Raw genomic sequence first — 13,606 nt, forward strand, 5'->3', positions numbered from 1 at the left:
GTGACGTGTGTGGTTGTGCTGCTGCCGTGGTCCTGCCAGATGCCTCCTGCTGCTGCTGTTATCATTAGTCATTAGTCATACTTCTACTGTTATTATACACATATGATTATTGTCACACATGTATACTGCCAGATATTAATATATACTTTCAACATATTGTACCAAAATATCCTGTAATATTAATGATATTATTACTTTCATTAATGTTGTTGTAAGCTACTGTCATTACCGTCTGTCCTGCATCTCTCTCTCTCTCTCTCTCTCTGTCTCTGTCTCTGTCTCTGTCTCTCTCTGTCTGTCTCATTGTGTCATACGGATTACTGTTAATTTATCATGTTGATCTGTTCTGTACGACATCTATTGCACGTCTGTCATTAATGTGTGTTTAATGTGTGATTTGAATTAACTAAACTTTATAGCACTTCACAGAAACCGGCTGCCGACTAGTGTCTTGGAGGTGTAACTGTTTTGCAGCTGCAAACTGTATTTTCAAATAGGGAAAAAAATCCCTGTCTTTGCATCTTTATTTTGATCAGTCTGTTTTTATAAAAATACCGAGATATATATTGTGTGCTGCCAGTCAACCTGTGAACGCCAAGTATTTTCGTCCATTAGCCCAGCCCTACCATGTATATGCACTTTATGAACTAATGTAAAATTTGCAGTTACCAGATAAAATATTATGACAACACTGCTGTCTTGATTTTTGAACCACACTTTACTCAACCACGTTTCACCTGCATCCTTTTCTCTGTCTTCTTCAGTGGAAGTCGGGGCTCTTATTGTGACACATGGATGACAAGGCCCCACCCTCACTCAGTGTGTCTGGAGGGGGGCGACAGCTGGGATGCGAAGCAGCCAGGCCACCCCGCCCTTTGCTGTCAGCCAAACCAGTGAACCATTCATCCCAATATGACAAGGTGGACAATCCATTATGTTCCTGTGCACATGAACCAGTACAGATAACACTGTCTGTGACGTACAGCTTTCTAAGAGAAAATACATTCAAGAAATAATTCAAAATTTTCCTGAGGGCTTTTTTTTTGGTGCTCGCAGTTAAGGTTAAAAGATTTGAGGTGGGTTTTTTTCATATTTGGGAGAAACATAAAGGAGAAAAGACAAAAGAGAACTGAATAATTGTTTATTTGACATAAAAGGAAACTGTATTAGCCAGTGCAACATACCAGAACATAAGCCCCACCCCAAAAAAACAACAACCAAAAAACACTTGATTATATTTTCTTAATGTCCTTCATACACAGTAGCCAAATTGTCTTTGATTTGAATTGATCACACAGACTACCATCTACTGGTATTTAATGAGAAGCCAGACAAATAAAATGAGAGCTCCTACTGTAGTTACATCACATCACTGTTGTAAAAACGTAAAAATATGAATTCCTGCCCTGCTCATCAGACTCATTTTATGTTATTTAGAATACCACTAAACAAACTCACAAAGTACACAAAGCCCACTCTTACAAGAACTTAAAAAAATGCAGTACAGAATTATCAATAACTTCTTCAATAAGTGTTCCAGAAACTAGAGACAGAATAAATTCCGTTAAAATTAGTTTTTTTACTACCTGTAAAGGAAAAACAAAAACAAAAACATAAAATACAAAGTTCAGTTGATCAGTAAAAGTTGCGAGTCAGGTCTTCTGGTAGTTTCCTAAAACTGTTTTCATGCCATGATGTCAAATAAACATGGCTGCCCACACAGTCAGCAGTAAATAAATACTACAGTTACTGTAACAGGGTTGCAACTAGTAGTAAATTTAATTATCATTTCATCTGCTGATTATTTTCTGGATGAATTGATTAGTAGTTTTGTTAATGACATGTCAAAAAATTGTATAAAAATACCGATTACAGTTTCCATGAAATTTTAATATCATAAACCTCACTATTTGGTATTCTTGCCAGCAAAAAAAGATCAAAATTGAAATGAATGGATTATTAAAGTAGTTGTATATTCATGTAATTGCTTATTTGAATTGCACCTTTAAATAAATGCACATAGCAATTCAAATTTGTAACGTCTAGGATGCAAATTTAGTTATGTGGTGAGACCTGTTTAGTTTAATCTATAGACCCTTTTAGTGTCTGTGTTTTTTTTTTTTTGTGTTTGCTAACAGAGATGATGTTTTCTGTGGGTGGAGCCAAACTGGTGGCAGAAAGGGACGGTAGTAGTGTTGGTGTGAATGCCAAAAAGAACTGTAAAAAGCACTATGTTACAACCCAGCTCGCAGGGGAAAGGGAAGCAACACAAAAAAAAACCCAGATGTTAAAAGGTAAGGCAGTTTATTGCAGCTCCAATGAAGGAAGTCTGGTTAACAAAACTGAGAACAAACCAAGGAAGAGGGCCGGTGGGTGCTGTTTAACTCAAAAAAACAAATATAACAAAAGGAGGACTCACTCAGAGCTTAACCTAAAATCTATCTAATTGAAAATAAAAGGGAAAACAAACTCTGTCTAATGCAGCTTTTAAAACAAACAACAACAAAACAGCACCCCTGCACCTCGTGTCTCTATACAGGTAAATGTCTATGTGTGGATGGAAATGTTTGGAATCACTCACAAAGGATAACAATTTCTAACAACCTGGCCACACTTCAAAGGTTCACAAAAGTCCACAAAAGCTTATGACGAGCAACAAATGTTATCAGTGGGCTAACCAACACAACACAAAGTCATCAAGCAAAAAGGCGAGCTGCCCCCAACAGTCAGCCACCCGACTGACAGACTGGCAGGGCACTTATAGATGACGGTCTTGATTGAATGGCTGGGATTGGTCCACTGCACCTGTGCCGCACCAATCAGGGACCCAGGTAAGCTGTGGACTGTGCAGGTAGAAACAGCAGAGGCCGCACCAATCAGAATAGAGGAGGTGGAGCTTCTGAGTCCAGTGGAGATGCAGGCAGCACACAGAGGGAAAAATCAGTGTTGCATACACACACATACACACAACGGAGGTGGAAAGAGCGACGGCCGTATCACACTATGACCGATTTCTTAACCGAGTCATTTTTATATCCATGAGTTTATCACTTCCGTGTAGTGGGGAAAAAAAAAGTGTGTTTGGCTTATTTGAGTTACTTAATTATTAACGTGGTGAAAGTTAAATCATCCTAAGAATTGTAAAAACTTGGCTTATTGTCCTTGAATAATAGTTGTGGAGATGTTCCCATATAAAATAATTTAAAGTGGAAGTACAACTTATCAATGTGCTAGCATGCCAGCTTGCGTGCCAGCTCGCGTGCCAGCTAGCTAACGCTGTCTGCTTATGAGCACCTTGATCATAACAAAGTATATTAACTTTCACCACAGCTCCCTTTACAGAGACCATTGCAAGAAATCCTATGGATGTGTGGTTAGATCGGTTCATCTGCATCCAGGCAGGAAAAGTGAAAGGCACCCTAACATTAGCGATGTAGCTCACTTAGCTAGCTTCCTACCTATGGCTGATCGCTGAGAGCTAGAGACAAACGATGAGCCAGTGTCGGTTCATTAATCTAAAAAAAGAACATGTTTTCTTGTGGTGTCATTTCTAAAATGATCAGTGGTGAAAGTTAGTCTGTTCTATTATAAACAAGGAGTTAATAAACAGAAGACGTTAGTTAGCTAGTTAAAAAGGTGTTTATTACTTCCACGTTAAATTATATGGGAAAGTCTACACTTGTTTTAACCAAGGACAATAAGACAAATCCCTGCTTAACAAATGTGAGTTTTTACAGTTCCTTATGATGATAAATTATCTTTCACCACGTCAGTAATGTTGTTCATGTATAATATCGAGATTATAATTAACTGGAGACAAAACTTTACTTTCTACTACTGCGTCCTCTGCGAGAGTTTTCTGTAAAAATGAAGAATGTCTTATTCTGTGTTCCTGGCACAAGAAGACATTTTTATTCCGGGTATCTCAACAGTTTATCTCCAATGTCCACTGTTTTTCTGCCACCAGTGTGTGCACGCAACTACTGTGACGTAACTGTGACATCCACTCGAAATTGGTCTATAAGACAGTAGGACGTTGTTACATGTTTAGAGTTTTATTGGGAAATAACCTAAACTGGAGGCCAGGGGTTGGTGCTGGAGTGAACGCACTGAAAGGTGGGTTATATAAGCTGACAGAATAATGCAGAAGACTGAATGTGTTCAAGTTCAACAGCCGGATACAGGGGCTCATTGAACTTTGTTTTGTAGGTATGGAGGCGAGTCCGACTGTCAGAGGAAACTCTGTAAAAGGACAGAGTGCCAGCCGGACAATCCAGATACACCCCCACCCGACTGGACCGCCATCCCAGTGGGGACACATCGACTTTCTTGTTGCTGTGCGAAACGTAATTGCCATCATTAGAGCAAACCAGACACCAAGACTTGTCACTGTATCCCATCTTGAACCCGTCCATCCTCCCTTTCTTGTCAGCTCCTCTGTATGTGACTCCAACGCTTAAGGGTCCGAAAACCTCGACCTCCCAGTAGCAGCGCCCATCTAGACCCTGTTCACACAGCACCTGCAGGAACCTTGCTTGGTGAGGTGGATATGGCTGCTCGTCTTCCACCCAGGTCACCTTTCTGTTCCCTTCGGAGAGAAGGAGGTTCTTATGGGCTGTGTTAGCGTCCAACGTGAGCTCACAGGCATCTGGAGGTAAGACAACACTTTATTTAGAGATTATTCAAACCATTTCTGAATATTTCCCTGGATCTGTGCATCATTCCTACCAACAAATGTACAGATACTTACATTTCTTAAAGCCTGGTTTCAACCTTTGACTTCCACCATGGTCAGTGCTGTAGAGAAAAATATTAGAGGGTCAGAACTTTTTGTAGAATGTTAGAATTTAGTCAGATAATGAGAAATCTCTACTAACATATCTGCGTATGTATACAGAATCTGGAGGTTACAGGACAAGATTTTGGTATTGGGAGTGTTCTGGTTTCCGTTTCTAATTCGAGTAGTGTTGACCAATCAAATGCAATTTAGGAATTCACCAGCTATCATCTGGTGACAATTTAGCTTTGTATTACCTTTTTGTTATTAACCCATTTTGTAGCCAAAAGGCCTAAAATGACATACCCAAATTAAAATGAATGAAGCTTCTGAATCGTTCTGACTACATGCATGCATGAGGTCTTGCCAGAAAGAAAACTCCCTTAAGTTTCTTGTGAAAGTGTCAGAAACACTCTAGGTGATACAGAGACAGAGTAATGGGCCTCTGAAGTCAGTAAAAAAATGAAGATTTTGCCTAAAATAAAAAAAATGTGTTTCAGGATGAATAACTGTCTGTGGCTTCATCTGAGCAGGTAAATGACACCGTGGGGCTGTAGGCTCACTATCAATGAACATTTGTTTCAAATTTGAAGAAGACTGCTCAAAGTATGACCATTCTACAGTGTTTTTTCCATGAAAAGATCCAGGCGGCGCTCCAAATGACAAGTCGTTCACTCTGCTTCAAAACAGTACTATCAGTGATCAAACAACACTCAGCCAGCTTCAAACATTGTACCTTATTGAAATCAGGTGTGATTATGATAGCTGATGTTGTTTATGACACAGAAACACTATAAAATATCACCAAATATGAAACGTGAAAGTTATGATCCCACTTTCTAGATGGTATATCTCAGCCAAAAATAGTGGTAGGAGTGAGACTCTTAACTTTTATAAAACAGCTATGTGCCCGCTAACAGCTCCGCATATGGTCACAAGTAATCCTTTAACTTTTCCCATCAAAAAACAGCATGACATGACTTGTCACCACTCATCGCGATTTTGGAATTTGTGTGTTTAGGCTGCTCTGGTGCGAAATCCATAAGAAATAAAAACAAAAAAAAAACGATGTTATTTTTGAAAAGTCGAGAGCTTCCTGAATCCGGCAATACCAAACATCACATGGTTAGAAGACGTAGTGCGCCTGGGAGAGACCATTTAACAGAGGAGGAGGGGAGCGAGGACGTCGGCGTCCTGGCAGAGTTAGAGAGGTTAAATTCATCTGCATGCACATAGGCTATTTGTTAAGAGATCAGCTGAAATTACTGGCGCTCCAGCCCATATTTCTGCTTGCTACACTGGATCCCCCGAAATATTGGTCATTGCCCTCAGAGGCTTATCAGACCACTGGGTGATGGGTTCAGAGATTGGTTAAGAAGGTATCCACAACTTAAGATGAGTGGGAAGAGTTGCAATATGATGCCAAATGTAAGCAGCAGCTTGAATTTATCGTAAAAGATATTAAGTTAGGGTTGGCCCTTCACTTACACCTCAGCATACTGGATTTGTAACAATAATCCAACACTTCTCAAACACGTCATCAGGAAAAACAAATGATGTTGTGTCCCGTAATTACTTGAGTATGCTGAGCTTAGATTGTTGATCGTTCTTCAGCTCAAAGAGCAGCTTCTCTCCTGAGTCTCCCGGATGGTTGTAGCTCAGGTCCAGCTTTATTAGATGAGAGGGGTTGCACTGTAGAGCTGAGGCAAGAAAAGCACAGCCTTCCTCCGTGACCTGACAACCTGACAACCTGAGAAAACACAGTGTTTGGTCATCAGCAGTGAATGGCGTGTAGATTTGTACAGATTTCTGAATGACTTGAAAGAGGATAGGCTTAAAATGGTGAGAGGCCCTGAAATGGGATTACTCACTATAGAACTGATTTTGCTGAGATGGCTTGAGTAAGTAAAAAGTAACTGATATTTACTTAAAGGTTTCGAGACACTGAAGCCCTGTTTACACTGAGCAGTGCCGTACAGTTCAGTCCGGTACACTTTTTTTCTGTTTCCGCTGTAAAAGTTGTGGATGGTACCAATGGAACCGTTCTGTACCGTCCCCATTTTGGTCACCCCTCTGTAATGAAATTTTGACCTTACAGTGGCAGTTGATAAAATGTCTGGGGATCATCAAAGTAATTAAGATTAATCATCTGGGGGCCATGAATGTTGATGTAAAATTTCATGGCAATTAATCCGAAAGTTCAGACTATCCAACCAACCTTGCACCTCTAAAGCTACCCACTACTGTGGCTAAAAACAATACAAGGTAGAAGGAAGGTGCTTTTCAATTTGCATACAATGACATGCATAGTTACAACTAGAATAAAGAATTCTAGAGAATTTTAGATGGTGATCACTACACAGCAACACATAGCTAACACAAATGTTGTTTGCTTGCAGCTGGTTGAGGTAAGTCTATAACTTTATTTACCCATTACCATTGTTTGTTACTGTGCTTTATACCAGTGTCAGTACCTCAGTGTCTCCAATCTGCAGCACTGACTCGACAGGCCATCACAAAGAAGCTCCACTCCTGAGTCTTTCAGGTCATTGTTGCTGAGGTCCAGGTCTCTCAGAGCTGAGTTGGGGTGCTTGAGAGCAAAGGCCAAGTGCTCAACCAACTCTGGAGTCACTTTGCAGTCTGCTAGTCTATGGGTAGATTTTAAAGTTATAATGCTACAATAGACAGTATATAAAGATGGACGACATGACAGCCCATTATAAGTGAAGCCAAAACATCTAGATTGCCCTCTGGTGGCTGGCTGCAGTACAGATCATAAAGCCCGCCCCCTCCATGTTCGTGAATGGGACATGAGCCAAACTAAAAACTCACAGTACACATCGAATACATTTTTTCCAAATATAGTTTCTGTCATTTAGGGGAGTTCTTATCACTCTGATGTTAGTTTTAGTGTTTGCTTCTCTGATAAGTTTGGTTTCAAGCAATTATTTAATGCGATAAAACAGGGATTTCACACCATGTTGCCAACTGGTGTACTTGCATTTAACGGCGCTGCTCGCAATTGGTCGGACGGGTGTTTGGGCGATCCCTACTGTGTAGACTCTGGCTCTGGAATGATTGCTCACAATCCAGGATATTTTGGATTCACTAATGCTTAGTTGGGGTGGGGGGTTGGCACGTTGTCCATCTTTACATACAGTCTGTGTATGCAACACAAAAGAAGCTTTTTTTGCATACAAACATAAACAGAACTATGGATACAGATATTTAAAACAATTACGAAATACGAGGAAACAATAGGCATTTTTGGACTTGAGGATTTTTTTCACAGTTCTAACAGCCAAGTTTTAAGAACCTCCCTTTTTGTTGTGTTTGCTTTGCAAGAACAAGTTACTATCATAATTTTTAGAATGCTGGTTTGAGGTAGTTTTTAGCTCCTATTTCTAAGGAAGTAATTGCCCAGCACAAAAGGAACCATGAGTGAACAAAGTGTACTTTGACTGGTCCAGACAAAAGCGTACGTTGATTGGTCGAACATATCAGCCAATGCACCACCGGCAACTGCCATTTTTAAAAAGCTGTTAACTGTGTAAACAAAAGAAAACGCAAAAAACAAACAGCTCGTAACAAAAAAAAAGGAAGAAAACACGGACAAATTGACCTACACTGAAGTCCACACTTTACTAAGCATGTATGCAACAGTAGATATACAACACAATTTTGACTTGTCATAGTGAAAGTAACAGTGCTATACCACCTGCTGGCAGGCTTACAACATGTAACTTCAGCATTCATATTGGCGGTGGAAATGCAAACAGAAAAAGCCCTTGTTACCTACAAAGCAGTATTTGAAACTCTGGCCTTTGCCATTTATTTACAATAACTGGCAGATGACATGTATATTCTGAATTTACCAGGCCATCTTACTGTTTGATTCAAGTTTGATTTTCTAACAAAATATATTAGATATAACAGGGACAGTTTACTTACATGGCCTTGCTGCTGATCCTCACAGCAGGTATCAGCCTCCTTCTGCCTTCGTCTGATGTGCTGTAACTCTTCAAGTCCAACACATCCAGATCATTCTTCGATACCAGCAACATGTAGGCCAATGCAGAGCAGTGCAGTGGAGTCAGTTCTGTTTTTGAACGATCTGATGATTTGAGATATTCCTGAATCTCATCTTTAACTTTGTGATCTCTCATCTCAACCATGGTCTGGAAGAGGTTCATACAGCTGTCTGGAGAGAGGGCCTTCCTTCGGATGGCTTTGAGGTAAGTCAAGATTTTCTTGTCGGTATCCTGGCTTGGATCTGGTGATGTCAGCAGACCCTGCAGGACTCTGCGGTTTGGTTGTACCATGAGGCCAAGAAGGAATTGCAAGAAGAAGTCCAGGTGGCCGTTCTTCTTCTCCAACACTTTGTCAACTGTCATCTTTACAAGATCAAGTAAAGTATGTTCTTTGTCCTTCAGATCGAGGAAGCTGTCAAGCACTTCTGTGTTGTTGTTTGTGAAACAGTCATAGACAAACAGAGCTGCAAAGAACTCCTGTATGGTCAGGTGCACAAAGAAGAAGACCTTTTTCTGGGAAAAGACTTGTTCCTCTCTAAAAATTGTGTTGCAAAATCCAGAGTAGATGGTTGCCTCTTTAACGTCGATGCCACAGTCTTCCAGATCTTCAGCATAGAAGATGAGATTGTTTTTCTGCAGGTGAACAAACGCAAGCTTGCCGAGTTTCAGGAGAAATTCTCTGTGTGTCTTCAGAAGTCTCTCTTTGTTTTCCTCTGTCTTCTGGTCATATTTTCTGCTTCTGCGTTTTGTCTGGGCAAACAGGAAATGGGCCATCATCTCTGTTAGAGTTTGAGGAGTTTCAGCTTTCTCATCTCCTCCAAAGATCTCCTGAAATAACACGGCAGAAATCCAGCAGAAGATCGGGATCTGGCACATGATGTCGAGACTCTGTGAAGAGCGAATGTGTGAAATGATCCTGTCAGCGAGGCCTGGGTCATTTCTAAATCTCCTCTTGAAGTATTCTTCTGTTTGTGGGTCACTGAACCCTCTTATCTCCGTCACCATGTCGATAAAGTCTGCAGGGATCTGACTGGCTGCTGCTGGACGGGATGTTATCCACACGTTAGCATTAGGAAGAAGGTTACCCTGGATGAGGTTTGCTAGAAGATTCCCCACAGATGTCACTTCACTGACTGATGTTAGTGGCTTGTTCTTGAAATCCAGTTGAAGTCTGCTTTCATCCAGGCCGTCCAGGATCACTACAACCTTGGCTTTGATTAAATCTTCTGAATTTGTCAGATGGTGGATCGCAGGGTGAAATTCAGTCAGGAGCTCATGTAAGCTTTTGTTATCTGTACTCAAATTCAGCTCTCGAAGAGCAAGATTGAAAACAAAATCAATGTCCTCATTGTCTCTCCCCTCAGCCCAGTCAAGAATGAATTTCTGCACGGAAAATGATTTTCCGATTCCTGCAACGCCCTTCGTCAAGACTGTTCTGTTGGGTTTCTCTTGGCCAGGCATACGTTTAAAGATGTCACTGACATTGATTGAATGTTCAGAAGATTGTTGTTTCAGTTTATGCTTATGGTGCCTCAACTCGTGCTCTGCATGTGGATTTCCAGTCTCTCCAGTGGTAATGTGGAGTGTTGTGTAGATGCATTTCAGATTAGTCTGTTGGTCACTGTGACCTTCGCTCGTCACTGTGAACTGCTTTTGCATTGCTTCCTTAAGGTTCTTCTTTGCTTTCAAAAGATGGCTGCCTCCTGCAACAACTGAATGTGGACATTTTTATTCAGATTTCTGAATGGCAAATTTTTGTATCAAAGATCTACATATCTCAGTTGGCAAAGATCTAACTCATGTATCAATGACTTCCTTTGAATCAAAGGAGTTTCAGTAATACCCAGAACATACACGGTTACACAGAAGCATCAGATTTAAAAATCCAATAAGTCTCTCTTAAGTTACTTCTTGAGACCATGTCCAACACTGATCCGCAAACTCAAAACCCTCCACTTTCAAAAGTCTACCATTGCCATTGTGACAAAGAAATGGCGTGCCAAAGGTTAATCTATATTATTGGTTCTTCTGGCTTATTTTTATTGAGCTACTCTTTCGTGTCAAAAGCCTCTGAGTGTGCCCAATGTGGAACATATGTGGAACTACAATTAATAATACATTTATTTTCCTTTGTCTGCAAATTACTTGCAGTATTTAGTATTTCAAAAAATAAGCACCAATTTTTTCTTTGAGCTATGAGGAATTATTAATGTATTACTAGTAGCATTAACAATATAAGCAGCACTACAAATATTTACATACACAGGTAAACTTACATGCGTCTTCCTTAGTATCTGTTTGGTGTCCGCCAGTGAAATGGACTGAATCCTCCTTACACTCTGAACCTAACGGCTCCACACTCTGCTGTCTATAAGAACAAATGACAACAAATGGCACGTTAAATCTTGTCAGATGCAGGTAGTCAATGGAAAAACAAGAGCTGATGTACAAATCGCGTGACGACACATCCACGTGAGTTCAAAATGTTTTAGTTTGAGCAAAATATTCATGCTTATCTTTGGGCAGCCATTCACACATGCATACATTTCATAAATTGAAAATTACAATAATGTGCGTAACAATATATATATATATTTTTTTTTTACAGAATATATTTAAATTACCTTTGCATCTCTTCAAGACCAAAAGAGAGTGGTTCACACATGGATCGATCGCTCTTCATAGAGATGCAGCCGGGACCTGTGGGCTTAGTTGCACTCATCTGTGAACTAAGAAAAGATAATCTATTAAAAAACAAGCAAATGATCTTTATTAAAAAACTGTCTCATATTTCTATGCATGAGCTGCATGTGTTAAACATTCATTGACGTTTGGTTAATATACATACTAGTAGCCTATGTTAGAAGACCTACTGGATGAAGCAGGGAACTAATGATAAGTTAATGCAGTCAACTCAAATATTCTGATGCTGCGGCTAAATCCACATGATAAAAAAGGTGACTGTGGATCTGTAAAAAATCGGATAAAAATCAGAATATTTTGTCACATCATCTCATACATACATATACATGTAGATCCCAGGGGACATTTTTTTGTATTTGAGAGCTGTTTAAATGTGTAATTTGTGGTTGATTTTATTTAGCTGAACTATTAATATTGTATATGTGATTCACTGAACAATCCATGTACTGTGGTCTTTTAGATCTGCCTTAATAAGTTATTTATTTTATTTGTTTGTACTGTACTATGGACCTTCCCTGTGTCTGAAATAAAGATTGATTGATTGATTGACTGATTGTATACAGAATCTGAATCTCACTCTGAGATACTGTTGTTCACAAACTAAAGAAATGAGAGATCATTTATGTTTTTACTGAATATTTGAAGCAGACTGTAACACCAACATATTCTCATTTTGACCTCGTCACATATTGAAGTTTGGCTGTGGCCTTTCCACGTCCACATACAACATGCAAGGTACCCTGGGTCAGTTGGTTGTTGACCTTCTGGGACACAGTGCCAAGTTCTCTTCTTTCAAGATACACTTCTGTTTTCACTGGAAGTTTGACATTCACATACAGTCTCTTTCAAAATAAACGCACTACGTCGGTACAAAACTGCAAATTGACTTTTTTTTCAACAACAAAAACACTTTTAGGTTTAGGAAAAGGCAACAGGGTTATGCTTTGGAATGTAACGGGACGCGAACACCGCTCTCTCGGGTGAAAGTTGGTGTTCGTTGGACCCATCCACCACCACTCCCACACGCCCCTCTTGGACACTCTCTGCCTAAACTTTCGTCCTTGTCCCCCTCCCCCCGACGCCATTTAACTACAATGCCGACGTTAAAGGACGCCTTTTTTCGTTGGTTTCTGATGCCGCAAGTCACTGCCCAAGCGTTGGATTTCGACGACTTCTGAGTGAGACCGGGCTCGTAAAACCATATCAATTACTTTGTTGCAATTCTATGCTCTTAAATTAAAAATTTTACATTATAACTAATTTGTCATATCATCAAGAAAAAATACCCTGAAATAGCGTCATATTATTTTCGAGCCATAATCGCCCAGTCCTAATAAGCACTGGCGGTATTGTGTATTTCAGTTGAATGCACCACACACTGCAAAAAGTTAAAGGTTAAAGCTTAAATGGAGTAAAATACAGTGTACTCTGATAATGGAAGGAACAAAGTGTCTGGAGCACTGAAGCAGCATTTTATGCAGGCAAAATGTCGACATCTGCTGGACATCTTTAGGTACTGCAAAAAGATTACACACGTCCTGCATGTGCGACTGTAAGTTGCTGATCATCATCGTGATAATTTAAACCCCAGCCTATCTATTGATGATCAGCTGAACACTGTAGCCTATCATCACCTGACAGACGGCTCGCTGCAGGAGCCCATCGGCTCCTCGAAGGAGTCATTAGACGATAAGGAGGCATCAGGTCGTTTCCTCTTGCTCTCAGCCATCCCTCTTCAGTTTTCAATAGGTCTGTAAAGGACACAAATGTTTATATGGACAAGTTTATGGGGTGCCGTTTGTAAAGTGGCTCACGCTGAAAATAACATCAACATTTTGCCACATTTAGCTTCAAACAATGTTTAAAAAAGTATTGTGAATTTTTTAACATCACCTTTGACCACATTTACAACAATATTTGTTAACTTAGAAATATATTAAATAGTTAAATCTAAATATTAAATCTAAATCTAAATATAAATATAAATGTTAAATCTAAATATTAAATCTAAATCTAAATGTTAAATCTAAATGCTAAATATAAATATAAATCTAAATGTTAAATCTAAATGCTAAATATAAATATAAATATAAAT

General features: G+C 39.7%; 1 protein-coding gene across 1 annotated transcript in view; it reads right to left on the bottom strand.

Moving 5' to 3' along the window:
• Positions 1–2,287: 2,287 nt before the first annotated feature.
• The window catches only part of LOC126404282 (protein NLRC3-like), a 14,296-nt gene continuing 2,977 nt past the window's right edge, over positions 2,288–13,606 (bottom strand). Inside the window, exons 2-9 of the mRNA XM_050067410.1 lie at positions 13,146–13,262; positions 11,433–11,537; positions 11,085–11,176; positions 8,729–10,520; positions 7,252–7,425; positions 6,354–6,527; positions 4,751–4,797; positions 2,288–4,648 (exon numbers count right to left, since the gene is read on the bottom strand). Of these exons, the coding sequence (XP_049923367.1) occupies positions 4,122–4,648; positions 4,751–4,797; positions 6,354–6,527; positions 7,252–7,425; positions 8,729–10,520; positions 11,085–11,176; positions 11,433–11,537; positions 13,146–13,240 (3,006 nt within the window). The 5' untranslated portion in view covers positions 13,241–13,262 and the 3' untranslated portion in view covers positions 2,288–4,121. The remainder of the gene's footprint in view (positions 4,649–4,750; positions 4,798–6,353; positions 6,528–7,251; positions 7,426–8,728; positions 10,521–11,084; positions 11,177–11,432; positions 11,538–13,145; positions 13,263–13,606) is intronic.

Source organism: Epinephelus moara, chromosome 17 (genome assembly GCF_006386435.1).
Source record: "Epinephelus moara isolate mb chromosome 17, YSFRI_EMoa_1.0, whole genome shotgun sequence".
Classification (NCBI taxonomy): domain Eukaryota; kingdom Metazoa; phylum Chordata; class Actinopteri; order Perciformes; family Serranidae; genus Epinephelus; species Epinephelus moara.